At 38.2% G+C, this 18,555-nt stretch overlaps 1 protein-coding gene across 7 annotated transcripts; it reads left to right on the forward strand.

Annotated features, from left to right (window-relative positions):
• Positions 1-737: 737 nt before the first annotated feature.
• Positions 738-17,504, forward strand: LOC137174605 (transmembrane protein 272-like). 7 transcript variants are annotated; one of them, XM_067580004.1, is made up of 16 exons: positions 738-758; positions 1,440-1,514; positions 1,607-1,657; positions 1,824-2,006; positions 2,261-2,389; positions 3,668-3,747; positions 10,237-10,316; positions 11,008-11,082; positions 11,192-11,242; positions 11,440-11,619; positions 12,523-14,504; positions 14,742-15,293; positions 15,628-15,711; positions 15,822-15,869; positions 16,023-16,211; positions 17,176-17,504. In XM_067580004.1, the coding sequence occupies exons 2-6, from the start codon at positions 1,457-1,459 to the stop codon at positions 3,685-3,687; spliced, it is 441 nt and encodes a 146-aa protein (XP_067436105.1). In that variant the 5' UTR covers positions 738-758; positions 1,440-1,456; the 3' UTR covers positions 3,688-3,747; positions 10,237-10,316; positions 11,008-11,082; positions 11,192-11,242; positions 11,440-11,619; positions 12,523-14,504; positions 14,742-15,293; positions 15,628-15,711; positions 15,822-15,869; positions 16,023-16,211; positions 17,176-17,504. The 7 variants fall into 7 exon arrangements, with proteins under 7 accessions (XP_067436105.1, XP_067436107.1, XP_067436100.1 ...); XM_067580006.1 differs by lacking the exons at positions 10,237-10,316; positions 11,008-11,082; positions 11,192-11,242; positions 11,440-11,619; positions 12,523-14,504 and adding an exon at positions 4,315-4,443 and having other exon boundaries at positions 15,254-15,293; XM_067580002.1 differs by lacking the exons at positions 738-758; positions 1,440-1,514; positions 1,607-1,657; ... (6 more) ...; positions 15,628-15,711; positions 15,822-15,869 and adding an exon at positions 10,656-10,704 and having other exon boundaries at positions 7,110-10,316; positions 11,006-11,082.
• The last annotated feature ends 1,051 nt before the right edge of the window (positions 17,505-18,555 follow it).

The following is an 18,555-nucleotide window of genomic DNA, read 5'->3' on the forward strand; positions in this document are numbered from 1 at the left end:
AAAGATTTAACTCAGTTTAAGTGGAAAATTATATTAATATAGTTTTATGGCAGTTTTTTTTTGACACGGACATTTTTTTCCTTTAACAACATCAGTGCAACTTTTTTAAAGTGAGGCACAAGCTCTAGAGGAAGGATATAGATTCAATAAATACTCTATTGACTCAACTTATTGCAGTATGATACATCCTCTTGCAAGCATCAAAAGAAACTTAGAAAATAAAGCTGAATTTCTGATTAATTTAAGTCGATGTTCCCTTAATGGATATTTAGAAAGAAAAAAGAGACATTTAATGTCAATGAAAAGTTTAATTAACTTATGTTGAAATGTTTGTCAAGAAAGATTCAGTTGTAGGACAAGACAAAAAAAACACACATAAAGGTAGCAGTGTATAAATTGTATTTCTAAACATTGGAGAGACCTCAGAAATGTATATTTCTGAACACTAAAAGCATAATAAGGAGTCCATGAAAATTCCAAACCTGTGTCACATTTGAAGTAATAAAGATAAATACCAAATTCAAATTCAAGTTTCTGACTCACTGCCTCCCATTACCAGACACTTATAATAGAAAGAGCAATCTAAAAAAAGACACTCAACTAGGAAATTGAGACCTACAATGACAAACCTTACAAGAACTTGTGAACGATGAGCTCTCTGAAACCTTTTAATAGATACATAACAGTCTCTCGAATGGGCTTTCACTTTCCCTTCCAGCAACCAGAGACGAGGTGCAGATCATCTGACACGCAGCAAGGTAAACATATTTGATTAATAGTTTAAAATCAAATATTAGTTTATTGTGCTTCAGAAAGAATAATCAAACCATCCTCTCCCTGTAGAAACTGTTATTGGTTATTTTACTAGATTTATGTTACCGTTAGTATTCTTGCTGATCCTGTTGCTGCTGTTGCTAAAAGTAGAAAAACAACATAAAATTTGTCCTTTACTTAAAGGGAAGTAGACTAGCAGGGTGGCAACTAATGATTTTCATTGTTGATTTATCTACTGATTGTTTTCTCAATTAATTGATTATTTGTGTGGTCTATAAATTGTCAACAAATTGTGAAAAATGCCCATCACAAGTTCCCAGAGGACATGGTTACTTTTTTCCACTCAACAGTCCAAAACCCAAAGATAAGCAGTTTATTATCACAGAGGAATGTTAAAACCATAAATATTAATATTTGGGAAGCTGGAACCAGTGGATTTTTGCATAGATATTGCTCGAATGATTGTTAGATTATCAAAATTGTAGCAGATCAATTTATCAACTAATTGTTGCAGCTTTATAGACTACAGTAGGCTATGTGCATTAGTAGTGTTATTTCACCACTATATTATGATGAAGAGCACTTCTTGTGAAATGTTGTACTTCCAGTTGTTTGTACCTGGAAAAAACAAGCTGCTGATGTCCTGTATCTCTTTCTGTCTGTAGACTGATCATTACTGACAATGCCAGAGAGTGGCAAATGCACCAAGTGCCTTGCTAAAACTCCAATAGTGATACTAGGTGAGAAACAGTGATGAACTAAGGTCCTCACATCATCTGCAGCTGCTGCAGGTGTCATTGTTGACCTGAAAATATTGTCTGTCTTCCCGCAGTATGTGCCTCAGTGATTATGTGCATCATGCCTGTTGTTCAGCTAGCAGTAGGTAAGTGACTGTGCATTTACTGTCATGAGGGTGTATTAAAATTGTATTTTTTTAAAATTATTTTTTCCTGACTTTTGTAATATCAGATGACCATAATTGGTTATTGAAATCATCACCAGTAAAATTAAGTACAATGATTAACAGATTTTGTCCTTGTGTCTCACAGGAGCTATGTACCAATATGAGTGTCCACGACAGCCCTACATCCCCATCTACTTAATGGTAATGGGAGTCATCCCCCTGCTGCTGTCTGTGCTCGCCATCCTGCCCTGCTTCGCCGGCTTTGGAAATCAAAGCAAGCTCTGGAGCTGCCTGGTCTCTGTCTTTTTCTTCTGCTGGTTCATCACTGGTAAGCTCAAAGACTGCAACCAATGCATAATCAATGCACTGACCTATTAATGTAAGTTTAAAGAGAAATAATGATATTAAATTTTCCTATCATGCTTATTGGTGAATAAATGCAGTGCAGTAACATTTACAGGCCTCTAGATTTAGCACACAGATGCTTCACTCTTGTTCCACTGTGTTGTACTTGTTATATGATGGGAAAACACATTTACCTCTGTTAGAAGTATGAATTTGCTTGGGCCTCTTTTTCTCAAGGTAATGTGTGGATTTACTCCATCTACGAACCCAACTACAATAAGACAACGACCAGTGTGGAACCCTACTGCAACAAGACGCTCTACATGTTTGCCGTCTGGTCCACCAACCTCACCTACATCCTGTCAGGTCTCTTGATTTTGTCTGGCTGTTGCACATTCCTCCTTTTAGAAGACAGCAACCCAACAAACGTTTAGGATTGTTGGTGGATTTAATAACAGTAATGTAAAGTATATTAATCTTTGTTTTCAAAGATGTCTGATGTACATTCTGGAGATATTAAAATCACCTCAAGTACCAGTGTCACATGTTTTTATTATTCATCTCTTATCCCAAAAATACTAACTACTAAGCAGAGAGATCTTCAAACAGAGTGCTGATTTGAAAAAATATATATCTCGAACAGACAACCCAGTTGACACAGAGATGGAGAAAATAAGATTAATGGACTAAGAGGACAAACAAACCAGACACTGTTATCTGTGTTATCTCTTTTCTACACCCCAAATAGTGACAGTATCTCATAATCTATATGACGATTAAATAACAGTACACATGTATACCATTAAAAGGCAAGAAAATATTAGGAGATGTTATTGATATGCTGTATTATTGCATGTCATGTAATCTTATGTGGGTTGGACTGTTTTTAATGGTATGACACGAAAAAAAAATCATTAATTCATAGGATGTTGTGACCTTGTTTTGTAGCTTACCTTGACTTAAATTATCATGTAACAATGCCCAAAGCTTCTCTATTTTAATTAAGATACAAGTCTGATAACTTTATTAATGCCATGAATTCACTTGGCATGACAAAATAATTTTTTTTGCTCTGTTTTCCTTACCACTCTCTCCATGTGCTTGAGTCCAAGATGGATTGAGTAATGTGAAATATACTTTCTTAATTTGTGGTCACATGATTACTTTTGTTTATGGTTACCTAAATAAAGGGGGCAGCTCATTTTGCCCACTGTCTCGATTTACCCCGTTCTCCCCTACACAGAGTTTTTAAATCTGAAGTCTGTGGCAACTTTCTCATGCTGGTGCACCAGAACTGCTGGAAGTACATTTCTGTGGTGGAAAAAAGGCTAAAAATAGGGGAGGGGGATGCAGACCCTATGCAGACATTGAAACCATAGACAGTGTTTTTGTAATTACTCAAAATTCCAGAAGAGGGAGACAAAAGTCCCACACTGCAGCTTAAACAGGTTCTTGTCTGGAAACTTTTCACTTTATCTTCATCATTTATGAGCTGCAGCCCATTTGACACACATAAAGGTATAACATGTCTGTTAGTATTGAGTTTAAATACATTTTCTGCTAAAAAAAAAAAAAAAAGCAACTTCCTGTTTTCAGACTCAACTTTTGCAGCTTGTATGATCTGACATGTTTCTCCCTCTGTAGGTTCAACTCACCATTACTAATAATGTCAGAGATTGACACATTTCAAGGCATCTGCAGACGTCATCCCTCTACAGCAGTAGGTGAGTGATAGTGATGTGCAAAAGTCATGTATGCTTGTGTTCACAGTGGCGGCACGTAGGTCAGTGTTGACTTTCAAATATGTTCTGTCTGTCTGTCAACAGTATGTTCAAAGGTGATTCTCTGCATCTTGCACATCACTCAGATAACTCTGTCTGTATTTTCTTTTTATTTTGCTGTATTTCTGGGCTGCAACCATTGGGCAGTGGGTGTGTGGCCCCCAGAAAATAACAATGTGCAGGGTGTGAGTGTGGGACTCTATGAAAATGTAGCGAAAAAAAAAAGCTACAAAAATGGCACTGATGTTCTGCTTGTTCAACAGTTATTTGATAAATTGCTTGTATTGTTTCCCTTACTGCCAATTTTTTTTTGCACTTATGGCAGTGAGCTGTCGTAGTCAATTCGAGTAAAGTATAACCTAAAGTCTGTTTCATTCTGTCTGCTCTGGACTCTGTGTGTGTGTTTGTGTGTTTGGGGGGGGGGGGGGGGGTATTTTTAGAATTGTAATTTTAGATGTGGAATTACTGAAACTGTCATAAAAAACACAAAGTGTATTTTTTTTCTTCTAGGTAATGTGTGGATCTACTCTATTTATCAGCCCAATTACAACAAGAACACAACAAGCGTGGATCCCTACTGCAACAAGACGCTCTACCTGTTTGCCTTCTGGACCACCACCTTGGTCTACATCCTCTTGGGTTTGTTCCTGTTGTGTGGCTGTGGCGTCCTTGTCTGCTTCTTACTGTCTGGCCACGCTGACCCCAACGACGACATCTAGAGACAAATAAATAAAAGAGTTAGGGGGCAAGATGTATCTGATTGGGGCTGCAATGAGCTGGCTGCTGAAGGTGTTGCATGTATCTCAAGCTACACACACTCGCTAGTTATTTGTAGTATTGGAGTATCGGGATGTCTTGGTTTGTGACAGTCAGCGATCCCTTTTACATTACACATTTGAGCCATTGTTAATATAAAAATATTGATTAGTGTAGTTTCAAATCCAAGATCTGTAAAGGTGAAACATCCGTATGAGAGAATAACAGAAGTCTAACAGCCCTTCATATACAAACACAGTGTACTTTTGGTTTCTTTGTCTTTAGGTAATGTGTGGATATACTCGATCTATGAACCCAACTACAATAAGACAAGGTGACACAAAGATGTAGATCCTTACTGCAAAATGCTCTTCCTGTTTGCCTTCTGGACCGCCAACATGACCTACATCCCAATAGGTCTGTTCATTTGCTGCTGCTACTGTTGCCTCCATCACCTTCCTAATTAGATGCAAAGTTAATTAAAAAACTTATAGAGAAGATCACAGTGGAGGTGCAGTGTGGATTTAATATCATACATATTTTACCTTTGAAGCCGCAGCAGCTTTCCTACAAAATTACCTCAAGCACCAGCACCACATGGTTTATTTATAATTTGCATATAAAATACTGTAATTTCTTTGTATTTTTCTTTTTTTTACAATTTTTAAATTTTACTACACGACAGTATTTTTACTACCACAAAAATATGTGTTTGGATATTATAATATTTTCTATCATAAAGTAATAAGTGGTCCAGACTGAAATATCTCAACAATTGTTGAGTGGATTTCTATTACATTATGTACATTTATGTCATTCATGTCAGCTGTACTTTGCGTTTACTGCTAATTAGCAAATGTTAGCCCTCAGTGTGTTCCTGCTAACTCCACTCACCTGATCCCCACACCTGTCTGTGCACCTGCTCCTCATTCCCTCATTAGTCACCTAGTAGCCTATAAATCAGCTTTTCCCCCCTCAGTCTTTGCCAGCCCATCTTGTTAATGTAAGCAGGATTTGTTCAATAAGGATATCCTAAGCATACAACATAGCACTCCAAAAATCTCGCACTGAACTTTTAAGTACCAGCCATGAAAATAAGAAGTTCTGTCACATGCATGACTAAATATTCTCCCAACTTACATGTTAAGTCAGTTTTTAAATGGCACTGCCACATGCTATAATCAGATCCAGAACTAGATACTAACTTTAAAGATCACCTCCCCCTCATCTCGCCCCTCTTGTTGACATGACCATAAATTGATGGAGATTTTTGGTGCATGCAAATTCTGCGCATAAGAATAGACCTGCACAACCCACTCAGACACCTCTCAGCCCTCTCCATGGAAAGTATCGCAGTGGTAACTGTGCACAATATAACAACACCTCCAAGATCACACATTTCAGTCATCATCACACAGAGAAACAGTTCCCTATCAAAAGTGTGATCACCTGCTCTTCCACACATGTGGTTTGCATGTTGCATTGTCCTTGTGGTTTATAGTATATAGGTAAAAAACAAAACAAATACATTGTATTTGAGTCTTTGGCTTTCCTTTACTAATCCTCATTTTTATCACTGTAATGGAAAGAGATTAGAAATCCAGCATGAAAATGACATTAAACAAGGAACCTCATGCCCACATGCCCAAAAACTGTCCTTTTTTGAGTTTTTTATTGGGTCATCATGTTATTTGAAACTCTTGCTCCTAAAAAAAACCCCACCAACCTTCCCTTGACTTTCTTGGAAGTTTGCTACAGTAAAATTTTTGGTTTTTTGTTTAATGTCACCCTCAGACTTGTCTCTTTTAATCTCTTTTTATGATCACTGATCCAATTTTTTTTTATCACTGTAATGAAAAGGGAACAGAAATCAAGCATCAAAAAGAGATATTGAATGAGGAAGGTGAGACTAACACACACCCTCATGCTCACACGCAACATATACAGTACATTACCAGGTTGTTGTTTACCTGACTCCTATTAAGGTCCATCAGTTGGAGAATAAATACACTGTAGTAACATATAGAGGCCACTAGGTGTCCACCTTAAGTCTCTAGAGTCTAGAGATACAACCAATACTAGCAACCTACATGTTTTTACAATTTCACAGCTGCACACAAACTCCTTTAGGTTGATATATTCTGTTTGGAATCAATCTTGTACATGTAATATGTCTCTTTGAGAGACCAGAGGCAGGAACATGCAATAATCTAGACCTCGATCCTCTAAAAGTCACAGCTTCACAGGCTTCACCCTTCATTATAGGCAGCATATGAATTTGAACACCACGTGTGTGTTTGTGTGTGTGTGTGTGTGTGTTTTGGTTTGGATAGTAGCCAGCCCAATGAATTTTACTAAATGTTTGATACATATTTTGAGGCTCAATTTTATGAGACTTCCTGCCTCACATTGAATTATTGTTACTACTCAAAACTGTTGATTGAAAGAGACAGAAGATGGTTGAAATGTTGGTGAAGATGAAAATATCTAACGATGACTGGTACAATATATGTAAGCTACAACATAAAAACACTAACGTCAGGAATTTCTCCTCAGACTAAAAGCAGATTTCAATCACCACATCACTGTGCTGGAGACTGTGCAGAAAATGGTGAAATTTTGCAATGATGTATGCAAAATTGTGCAAAGTGGCTGGGCATGATATGGAAAGAACAGTTTGAGCAAAGATGTAGTGCTTATAAAACCAATCACAAGAGCACACAGAGAAGGTGGAGCCATGTGTGGAGAAGATGACACAAGAAAGGACAGCTTGGTTTTAACATTAGACATAATTGCACAATATGTAAGAATTAGATTAGAGTAAATATCTGACAATAATGTTAGATAATTACTCTTAACATAAAACAATCCTGTCAACATTGAAATGGCTCCAAATCTTTGGTTATTTCATTCTTTACTGGTATAGTCAAGAACAAAGGTGTAACCCTAGTTCTATAATCACAGGCAGAACCCTTCACTGGACTCTATAGGTAATACTCTCCTCCAAGCAGATGCGCACACAATCGCCCACTTACATGTGCTTCACTGCTGCTCTCATCCCTAAACCACTTCAGCTGATGGTGTAGGAGTGGCAAGGTCCACAGATAGAGGGCTTCACCTGTGCTTATAGAACTAGGGTTACAATATCGTAACCTTTGCTCCATCTCACACAGACTCTGCCCTCAACTGGACTTTATAGGCACAGTAGGTGGACCCTGATGAATGTACTACAGCTGACACTCACACCAGCTTTTCACAAGTCCTGAGTTGCCCCTGCAAGCACAAACCTTGAAAAGGAGCCCGTCTTGTCCAAGCAATAGAACCTAATAAACAGATCAGGCTTAGACCAAGATGCTGCTGTGCAAAGTCCTCAACACTCACCTCACCTCACTGAATAAGACCTGCAATGCTGGTATACTACATGTGGAATGGGCTAGGGCTGTAGTGGAGAGTTCCTTACCCGCTTGCCTTTAGGCTTGGGAGATGCATTCACAAAGCCAACTAGCTAGGCATTTCTTGGATAGGGCTTGACTGGCCACACCTCTCCATAGCACAGAACAGCTGTTCAGTGCACCAAATGGGGGCTGTTCGTTCAACATAACATGCCAACGCACATACTGGGCACAATAGACGTAATTTTGCCTCCCTGATGTGCCCATAGGGTGGAAGACAAAATGGTTCTAGCTGAATAGTTTTCGACAGAAATGAAATCCTTATGTTCTTGGGAACAAAGGAGGGGTCCGGTCTGAGAGTAACACTGCTGTGGTCACCACAACAGCTGGGGGAACCGTCAGGGTGCACAGCTCACTCACTCTCTTAGCTGAATTCAGCACAAGCGGCAAAGCTCTCTTGAATGACAGCACCTTCAGAGAGGAGTGCTCCAGAGGCTCATAGGAATCACCAAGACCTTGACCTAGTTCCCACTGGGGGGTGGAGACAAGTGTCAACAGGTGTTGTCTCCTAACCCCCTGTAAGAAACTTTTTCACAAGGGGTTGGGCGACAACAGGTCTGTCGCCAAAACCCTCATGACAGGAGGAAATAGCTGCTGCATACACTTTAACAGTGGCACGAGACAGCCCCTTTTCCACCAGATACTGTGGAGAGGAGAGAACCTCTCCAACTGCACATGTCAGGGGGACTAGTCTCCTTTCCTCACAACCAGTCTTTGAATAACAAGCACTTTTCTTTGTAGCAAGCAATGGTGGATGCTGCTCTCGCCGCCTGAATGGTCTGTGTCACCTGTGCAGACAGTCCAGCCTGCATCAGCCTGCCCATCTCAGGAGCCAAGCCTGGAGAGGTTGGCCAAATGTAAGTGGACTGCATTTGTACAGTGCCTTTCTCGTCTTCCAACCACTCAAAGCACTTTCCACTGGGTGTAAACATTCACCCATTCATACACTGATGGCAGAGGCTGCCATGCAAGGTGCCACCCTGATCATCAGGAGACCTAATCTAATACATACACACACACTCACGGTGCAGCCTTTGAGAGCAATTTGGGTTTTAGTATCCTGCCCAAGGACACTTCGACATGCGGACTGGAAGAGCTAGGGATCAAACCATTGATCTTTTGATTAGTGGACAACCCTCTCTACCTCCTGAGCCACAGTGTGCCTATTGAGTCCACCTTCTCGGACAGGGTTCCCCAGACTTGGTGGATGGACCAGGGCTGGGCTGCCAATATCTGGGTTATCTCTGTGTACCATGGTGCCGTACTGTGGTCAAGGGCTATCAGGATGACCAACAGCAGCTCTTTATCACCATTAGCCAGAGAGACGAGCTGCACTAGCTGGTACAACAGATAACGCCACCAGTGAGCACAACCAGAGACAGATCTGCTTTTCTGTGATGCTATGTCATGCAGGATGTGTTTCTTTCTAAACCAATGTGACGCTCTTTCCCCTAAGTTCCCCCTAGCATTTAGTATACAGTGTATACAGAAAATAATTCTTTTTTTTTTTCCATAAAAATCACAAGTGGCATTATGTAAACAAACTGGCATTTAAAGGGTCAAAATTCTGAAAATGAATGAATATTTGGTAGTGATAATCAGGACTGAAGTTGGTTAAAGATTTAACTCAGTGAAAGTGTGACATTTTTTCCCTTTAACATCAGTGCAACATTTTTAAAGTGAGGCACAAGGGCTAGAGGAAGGATATTATAGATTTAATAAATACCCTATTGACTCAACTCATTTTAGTATGATACATCTTCTTGCAAGCAACAAAAGAAACTAAAGCTTAATTTCTGGTTAATTTAGCTTGATGTTCCCTTTGTGGATATTTAGAAAGGAAAACAGACATTTAATGTAATGAAAAGTTGAATTAACTCTTTTGAAATATTTTACCAGAAAGATTCAGTTGTAGGACAAGACCAATAACAACATATAAAAGGTAGCATAAGTTGCATTTCCACACATCGGAGAGACCTCAGAAATGTATATTTCTGAACACTAAAAGAATAATAAGGAGTCCATGAAAATTCCCAAACTGTGTCTCATTTGAAGTAATAAAGATAAATACCAAATTATTCAAGTTTCAAGACACTTGTAATAGACAGGGAAGTATCAATCTAAAAAATGCCACCCAACTAAGAAGTTGAGGCTGACAACGACACACCTCACAAGAACACGTGAACGATAAACTGTCTGCAACCGATAAATTGTTGTGTTCCAGCATAACAGTCTCTGGAAAAGGCTTTCACTTTCCCTTCCAGCTGCCAGAGACGAGGCGCAGCCCATCTGACACACAGCAAGGTAAATATATTTAATTATTAGTTTAAAATCAAATATTAGTTTATTGTGCATGAGAAAGAATAATCAAACCACCCTCTCCCTGTAGAAACTGTTATTGGTTATTTTATTAGATGTGTTATATTATATTATGTTACAGTGAGTATTGTTGCTGATACTGGTGTTGCTGCTAAAAGAAAAAAAAACAACAACATGGATTTTATCCTTTACTTGAAGGGAAGTAGACTACTAGGGTTGCAACTAATGATTTTCATTGTTCATTAATGTACCGATTGTTTTCTCTATTAATTATTTGTGTGGTTTGTAAAATGTCAACAAATTGTGAAAAATGCCCATCACAAGTTCCCAGAGGACATGGTTACTTTTTTCCACTCAACAGTCCAAAACCCAAAGATAAGCAGTTTATTATCACAGAGGAATGTTAAAACCATAAATATTAATATTTGGGAAGCTGGAACCAGTGAATTTTTGCATAGATATTGCTCGAATGATTGTTAGATTATCAAAATTGTAGCAGATCAATTTATCAACTAATTGTTGCAGCTTTATAGACTACAGTAGGCTATGTGCATTAGTAGTGTTATTTCACCACTATATTATGATGAAGAGCACTTCTTGTGAAATGTTGTACTTCCAGTTGTTTGTACCTGGAAAAAACAAGCTGCTGATGTCCTGTATCTCTTTCTGTCTGTAGACTGATCATTACTGACAATGTTTTGGGGTGACACAAACATCAGCATACATGCTAAACCTCCAAAACTACTACGAGGTGAGAAATAGTGATGAGCTGAGGTCATTCTTGCACACTTGTCCTCACATCATCTGCAGCTGCTGCAGGTGTCATTGTTGACCTGAAAATATTGTCTGTCTTCCTGCAGTAGGTTCCTTGATGATTATGTGCATCATCCCCACTATTCAGCTAGCAGTAGGTAAGTGACTGTCCATTTACTGTCATGAAGGTGCATTAAAATTGGTATTTTTTAAATTATTTTTTTCTGACTTTTAAAATGTCAAAAAATTATCAATTTTGACTTTTGAAATATTGGACAACCATAATTGTTGATTGAAATCACCACCAGTGAAATGAAGTACAATGATTAACAGATTTTGTCTTTCTGTCTCACAGGAGCAGTGTACAAAAATGACTGTCCACAGCAGCCCTACATCCCCATCTATTTAATGGTAATAGGATTCATCACCCTGCTGTTCTCGTTCTGCAACATGGCTAGGAATTTCATCTTTGAAAGTCTCTACACGGTCTGCAGCGGCCTGGTCTTTCTCTTCCTCTGCTGCTGGTTCATCGCTGGTAAGCACAAAGACTGCAACCAATGCACAATCAATGTGCTGACTCAAGAAATTAATGCTCCACTTATCCTTATGTTTATATTGACAAATGGCTCTGTTTAATGTGAGAATGTGTTGCTTGCAGTTACCGAAAATTTATCACCCAACTCTCCATCCCTACATATATTTGAACCTTTTTTCTTAGCAGATTGTTTTAGTTTTATGGCTAACGCTATAAAAGGTGACTGTTTGCTAACATAGAAGCCATGTCAAGGCAATAATATGTCAGCTTGTTGTACATTAGGTAGTTGTGAGCTGAAATTCCAATGTCTCAATTTTGCAATTTTTTGAAAAAAAAAAAAACACATTTTGCTGGTATTTAGTGTTGTTATTTAAAGCTGCAGTAAAGAGTGATGTGACAGGGGTCGAGCCCACAGAGAATTATCACTTGACTACAGTTTCCCTCAGTTCTACTGAGCGTTTTAGTGTCTTTCAGCTAATTTTGGGGGATTTTAGGGCAATTTTATTGTTTTGATTCACTCTCACAGCTCTCATCAACATCGTTTCCAGACACAGTTGGAATGCAGTTACCATTTACCTCAAGGGTTGGTGGACACCAAAACTAAGCTAAAACATTAGTAAATTGTGGACCTACATTCACTAGATGGTCATAAACACAACTCCAAATGGATGCTTATGTTGCTCCATGTCTGCTGTAAATAAGCAATTCTTTTTGTGATATTAGAGCTCTCTTCTCTTCTTGTGCTTATTGGTGAATAAATGCAGTGCAGTAACATTTACAGGCCTCTAGATTTAACACACAGATGCTTTACCCTTGTGCCACCATGTTGTACTCGTTATATGATGTGAAAATATGTTTATGTTTGTGAGAAGTATTAATTTGCTTGGGCCTCTTTTTCTTCAGGTAATGTGTGGATTTACTCCATCTATGAAACCAACTACAATAAGACAACAACCGGCATGGAACCCTACTGTGACAAGACGCTCTACTTTTTTGCCTTCTGGACCACCAACATTACCTACATCCTGTTAGGTCTTATGATTTTGTCTCTGTTGCATAGGCCTCCTGTGTTGTGGTGATTAAAAGGCAGCAAGAAAGAGAAAATGTTTAATGCTTATAAAACCCATCACAAGAACACAACTAAAATTGTATACAAAAATTAGAAGACTTCTGTATCAACAAAATGAAAAGCAAGAAAAGGCAGGGCCATGTATGGAGAAGACGACACAGGAAAGCTTTGTTTTAATATTAGACATAATTGCACAATATTTTAGAAGTTAGATTAGAGTAAATAATGTCTGACAATAATGTTAGATAATAAAACATAAAACAATCCTGTCAACATTGTCTGAAATGGCTCCAAATCTTTGGTTATTTCATTCATTATTGGTATAAAGTCAAGAACAAAGGTTACGATATTGTAACCCTAGTTCTACAAACACAGGTGGAGCCCTCTACTGGACTCTATGGGTAATACTCTCCTCCAATCACATGTACACAATTGCCCACTTAAATTTGCAGGTGTACCACAGCTGACACTCACACCAGCTTTTTCACAAGTCCTGATGGACAGGGCACTTCAGACTTGGGGGGTGGACCAGGGCTGGGCTGCCAATATCTGGGTTATCTCTTTGTACCATGGTGCCGTACTGCGGTCAGGGGCTATCAGGATGACCTACAGCCGCTCTTGTCTCACTCTCCAGCAGAGGGAGAATGAGACGAAGAGGGGGAAAAGCATAAAGCAGCCTCCTTGGCCACAGCACGTGTGCAAATGCGTCAACCCCCAGGGGTGGATCGTCTTGCGGCATCAAGGAGAACCAGAGTGGGCAGTGGGTGTTGTTCTGTCTGGCAAACACGTCCACTTCTGCTTTCTCAAATGTGTTCCAAATATGCTGGAACACCTCAGGGGTGCAGCCCCCAGTTGTCTACCAGAAGGTTGCCTCTCAACATGAGGTTGGCACCCCAGTTTTCCAGAGCCAGAATGTGGAGGGCAGGAGGCTATCTAAAGACCACAACAACAGGTTCTCCACCATCTTAACAGGGCTGCGGATCAGACATGGCCACACATGATAAGAACCTGAACTTTGAGGAGATTGATGTGTCGGTTTTCCCCTGAAAGCCACACATCACGTACCGCTCTCCCAAGGCAGGCGCCACCCCCGTCAGGGGTGCATCTGTGAACACCACTATGTAGGAGGTCACTCAACCCAGTGGTGTCCCGTCAACAGGTGCTGGAGGACCCCCAATAACACAGGTCCTCCTGCACTGATTGTGCCTCCTAGGATCCATTTATATACAAACTGCTGAGAGTGGAAAATAAAATTAATATATAGTATTTTTATAGTAGTTTTAGGAAGGTGACATTTTTTCCTCTAAGGTAACAAGTGTGATTTTTTTTTGTTTTTTAAATCTGACACTGCATAAAAAATAATAAAGCATCAAAGTCAGTGTTGTTGCTAATCATTGATATTTCCCAGACTGTGAAGCAGCATCTAGTATACAGTGTAAACAGAAAATACTTCATTTTTTTGTTATTTTTCATAAAAATCAACAGTGGCATTATATAAACAAACTAAGTGTTTAAATTCTGAAAATTAATATTTGGTAATGATTAGGACTGAAGTTGGTTAAAGATATAACTCTGAAAGTGGAAAATTATATTGATATATATTTTCTGGCAGTTTTTTAAAATAGACATTTTTGTCCTTTAACATAAGTGCAACATTTTTTAAGTGAGGCACGAATCAAAAAAATATCTCAGCGCAGGATACTAGGATAGACACTATTTTGTTAGATTACATTAAAAAAAAAAAGAAGCAAACTACGTGTTTCGCACATTGCTTCATCAGATTTGTTCTGTCACAGAGCAAATCTGATGAAGCAATGTTTTTTTTTTTTTTTTTTTTTTAATGTAATCTCCTAATAAAATAATGTCTATCCTAGTATCCTGGTGTGCGCTGAAATACTTTTTTGATTTTCTGTAATTTGCCCTGCATCAGCTGGCATTGCTATGCACAGGATATCTTCATTTTTTTGACTAGGAAGTATATTATAGATTTAATACCCCATTACAGCCTTATTCCTGATTAATATAAGTCAATGTTCCCTTTATGGATATTTAGAAAAAAAAAGTGACATTTAACATCAATGAAAAGTTGAATTAACTTCTGTTGAAATATTTAACCAGAAAGATTCAGTTGTAGCACAAGACAAAAAACAACATAAAGGTAGCAGTGGATAAGTTGCATTTCTACACACAAGAGAGATCTCAGAACTTTATATTCCTGAACACTAAAAGCATAATAAGGAGTCCAAGACGATTCCAAACCTGTGCCTCATTTGAAGTAATGAAGATAAATGCCAAATCATTATACTTATTAACTATACTATAACTAATAATTATTATTATAGTTTCTGACTCACTACTCATTACCAGACACTTTTAATAGAAAAGGAACAGAAAACAATTTTAAAAAATAAAAGAATAAAAATAAAAAAAGCGTTCAAGTAGGAAGTTGAGGCACATGATGATACAGCTGACAAACCTCATAAGAACACGTCAACAATGAGCTGTCGCTAACCTTTAAACAGATATAAAACAGTCTCTCAAAAGGGCTTTCACTTTCCCTTTCAGCCACCAGAGACGAAGTGCAGCTCATCTGACACACAGAAAGGTAAATATATTTAATTATTAGTTTAAAATCATATATTAGTTTATTAGACTTATGTTACTGTTAGTATTCTTGCTGATACTGTTGCTGCTGATTTTGTCCTTTACTTAAAGGGAAGTAGACTAGTAGGGTTGCAGTTTAATTTTCTGTCGATCGACTAATCGATTAATCAATTAATTGTTGCAGCTTTATAGACTACAGTAGGCTATATGCATTAGTAGTGTTATTTTATCACTATATTATGATGAAGAACACTTCTTGTGAAATGTCGTACTTCCAGTTGTTTGTACCTGGAAAAAACAAGCTGCTAATGTCCTGTATCTGTTTCCGTCTGTAGACTGATCATTACTGACAATGCCAGAGAGTGGCATAGACATCAACAGGCTATTGTTGGATGCTAATCTTTCAATATCAGTCCGAGGTGAGAAACGGTGATAAGCTAAGGTCATCCTTGCACACTTGTCCTCACATCATCTGCAGCTGCTGCAGGTGTCATTGTTGACCTGAAAATATTGTCTTTTTTCCCTGCAGTATGTTTCCTGGTGATGTGCATCGTGTCCATTACTCAGCTAGCAGTAGGTAAGTGACTGTCAGAAAGGTGTAATAAAATTGCATGTTTTTAATTATTTTTTTCTGACTTTTGAAATATTGGACAACCATAATTGTTGACTGAAATCACCACCAGTGAAATGAAGTACAATGATTAACAGATTTTGTCCTTCTGTCTCACAGGAGCAGTGTACAAAAATGACTGTCCACAGCAGCCCTACATCCCCATCTATTTAATGGTAATGGGAATCATCACCCTGCTGTCCTTGTTCTCCACTGTGGCTTGCAATGCCAGCTCTGGAAGTCTCCACAAGGTCTGTAGCTGCCTGAGCGGCCTGGTCTCTCTCTTCTTCTGCTGCTGGTTCATCGCTGGTAAGCACAAAGACTGCAACCAAAGCACAATCAATGTGCTGACTCAAGAAATTAATGTTCCACTTATCCTTATGTTTATAGTGACAAATGGCTCTGTTTAATGTGAAAATGTGTTGCTTGCAGTTACAGAAAATGTATCACCCAACTCTCCATCCTACATATATTTGAACCTTTTTTTAGCAGATTGTTTTAGTTTTATGGCTAACGCTCATCTGCTAGATGTGTAAAGACAACTGTCAGCCTGTTGTACATTAGGTAGTTGTGAGCTGAAATTCCAATGTTTCAATTTTGCATACTTTTTGCTGGTATTTAGTGTTGTTATTTAAAGCTGCAGTAAAGAGTGATGTGACAGGGGTCGAGCCCACAGAGAATGATCACTTGACTACAGTTTCCCTCAGTTCTACTGAGCGTTTTAGTGTCTTTCAGCTAATTTTGGGGGGTTTTAGGGCAATTTTATTTATTTAATGCACTCTCACAGCTCTCATCAACATCGTTTCCAGACGCAGTTGGAATGCAGTTACTATTTGCCTCAGGGGTTGGTGGAGACCAAAACTGAGCCAAAACATTAGTAAATTTTGGACCTACATTCACTAGATGGTCATAAACACGACTCCAAATGGATGCTTATGTTGCTCCATGTCTGCTGTAAATAAGCAATTCTTTTTGCGAACATGTTTGCCATAACTCCTCCATGAAGTGTAATATGTCAATCTTGTGTTTACAGCTTATTCTTCTGCCCCCAAAAATTTATTAATTTAAGTTTAAAGAGAAATCATGATATTAGAGCTCTCTTCTCTTCTCGTGCTTATTGGTGAATAAATGCAGTGCAGTAACATTTACAGGCCTCTAGATTTAACACACAGATGCTTTACCCTTGTGCCACCATGTTGTACTCGTTATATGATGTGAAAATATGTTTAATTTTGTGAGAAGTATTAATTTGCTTGGGCCTCTTTTTCTTCAGGTAATGTGTGGATTTACTCCATCTATGAACCCAACTATGATAAGACAACAACTGATGTGGAAGCCTACTGTGACAAGACGGTCTACCAGTTAGCCTTCTGGACCACCAACCTGATCTACATCCTGTTGGGTTTTTTGTCTTGTATTGTCTTTTGTTTCTTTTGTCTATTTAGTGCATAGGCCTCCTGTGTTGTGGTGATTAAAAGGCAGCGACCCAACAAACATATAGGATTGTTGGTTGATTTTATAACAGTAATGAAAAGTATATTAATCTGTGTTTTCATGTGTATCTGATGCACATTCTGGAGATTAAAATAACCTCAAGCACCAGCGTTACATGTTTTTTTTGTTATTCATCTCTTATCACAAAAATACTACAAGGTGAGAAGAATAAAACATAATTAGGCTTTTTGATTCATTAGTCGTCACTTGTGTAAGCTCAGAAAATGGGAATTTAAACTGTAAGAAGGGAAAGAGAGGAAACTGTTACTTGTGAAATGTAATTTTGCAAGGCAGACTGATCTGAGCCAAGATTGCTGTCAAAAAAATGACTGTTTTGTCAAAAGATATACAAAGAACTCATGTTTTTTGAAGCATGTTTATTTATCAAAAAATTATTCTAAGAGAAAACTTCTTAGAGGAAACCTGAAGATGGGATACATTACCGGTAATAAGGACTACACAAAGAGTTTGGTATGTTGATGGATGGCAGTCAAATGCAACAGACAATCCATTGCGTATGGATGCTTCTTCCTGTGTGATTTTAAATAATGTGCTCTGACAAAGGAGTGTGACGTTTATTTGTTGATTGGTTTGGTTCAGAAAGAAGCAATGAATGGAAATGTAAACAGTAAGGACTTAATGAAGAGGGAAACAATCATTCACAAACGTGCTTCATCGGAATTGTGTAAAAATGGGAACTGTGTTTCTGCTAAGCAGAGAGATCTTGAAACAGTGTGCTGATTTAAAAAAAAACAACAAAACCCACAGATGTTCTACATTTCAACAAACAAACCAGACACTGTTATCTGTATTATCTCTTTTCTACACCCCAAACAGTGACAGTACCTCATAATCCACATGACAATTTCATAACAGTACACATTTATACCATGAAAGGCAAGGAAATATTAGAAGATGTTATTGATATGCTGTATTATTGCATGTCATATTATCTTATATGGGATGGATCATTTTTAATGGTATGAAATGAAAAAAAATCAGTCATTCATTCAAAAGCATCATTCATTCATAAGATGTTATTGAGTTAGGGAATAAATAAAAAACTCCTTTAAAAAATGAGAAATATCAACACTATTAAGAAATTTCCACTGCTACAATTTCCAGACTTTCACATGGAGTTTGGTACATAATTGGTCAC

Source organism: Thunnus thynnus, chromosome 22 (assembly GCF_963924715.1).
Source record: "Thunnus thynnus chromosome 22, fThuThy2.1, whole genome shotgun sequence".
NCBI classification, from domain to species: domain Eukaryota; kingdom Metazoa; phylum Chordata; class Actinopteri; order Scombriformes; family Scombridae; genus Thunnus; species Thunnus thynnus.

Coding starts and splice junctions, on each gene's coding strand:
- LOC137174605 (XM_067579999.1), top strand. CDS start 1,457: ATGCCAGAGAGTGGCAAATGCACCAAGTGCCTTGCTAAAACTCCAATA. Junction 1,515..1,606: donor AACTCCAATAGTGATACTAG/GTGAGAAACAGT, acceptor GTCTTCCCGCAG/TATGTGCCTCAGTGATTATG. Junction 1,658..1,823: donor TGTTGTTCAGCTAGCAGTAG/GTAAGTGACTGT, acceptor TGTGTCTCACAG/GAGCTATGTACCAATATGAG.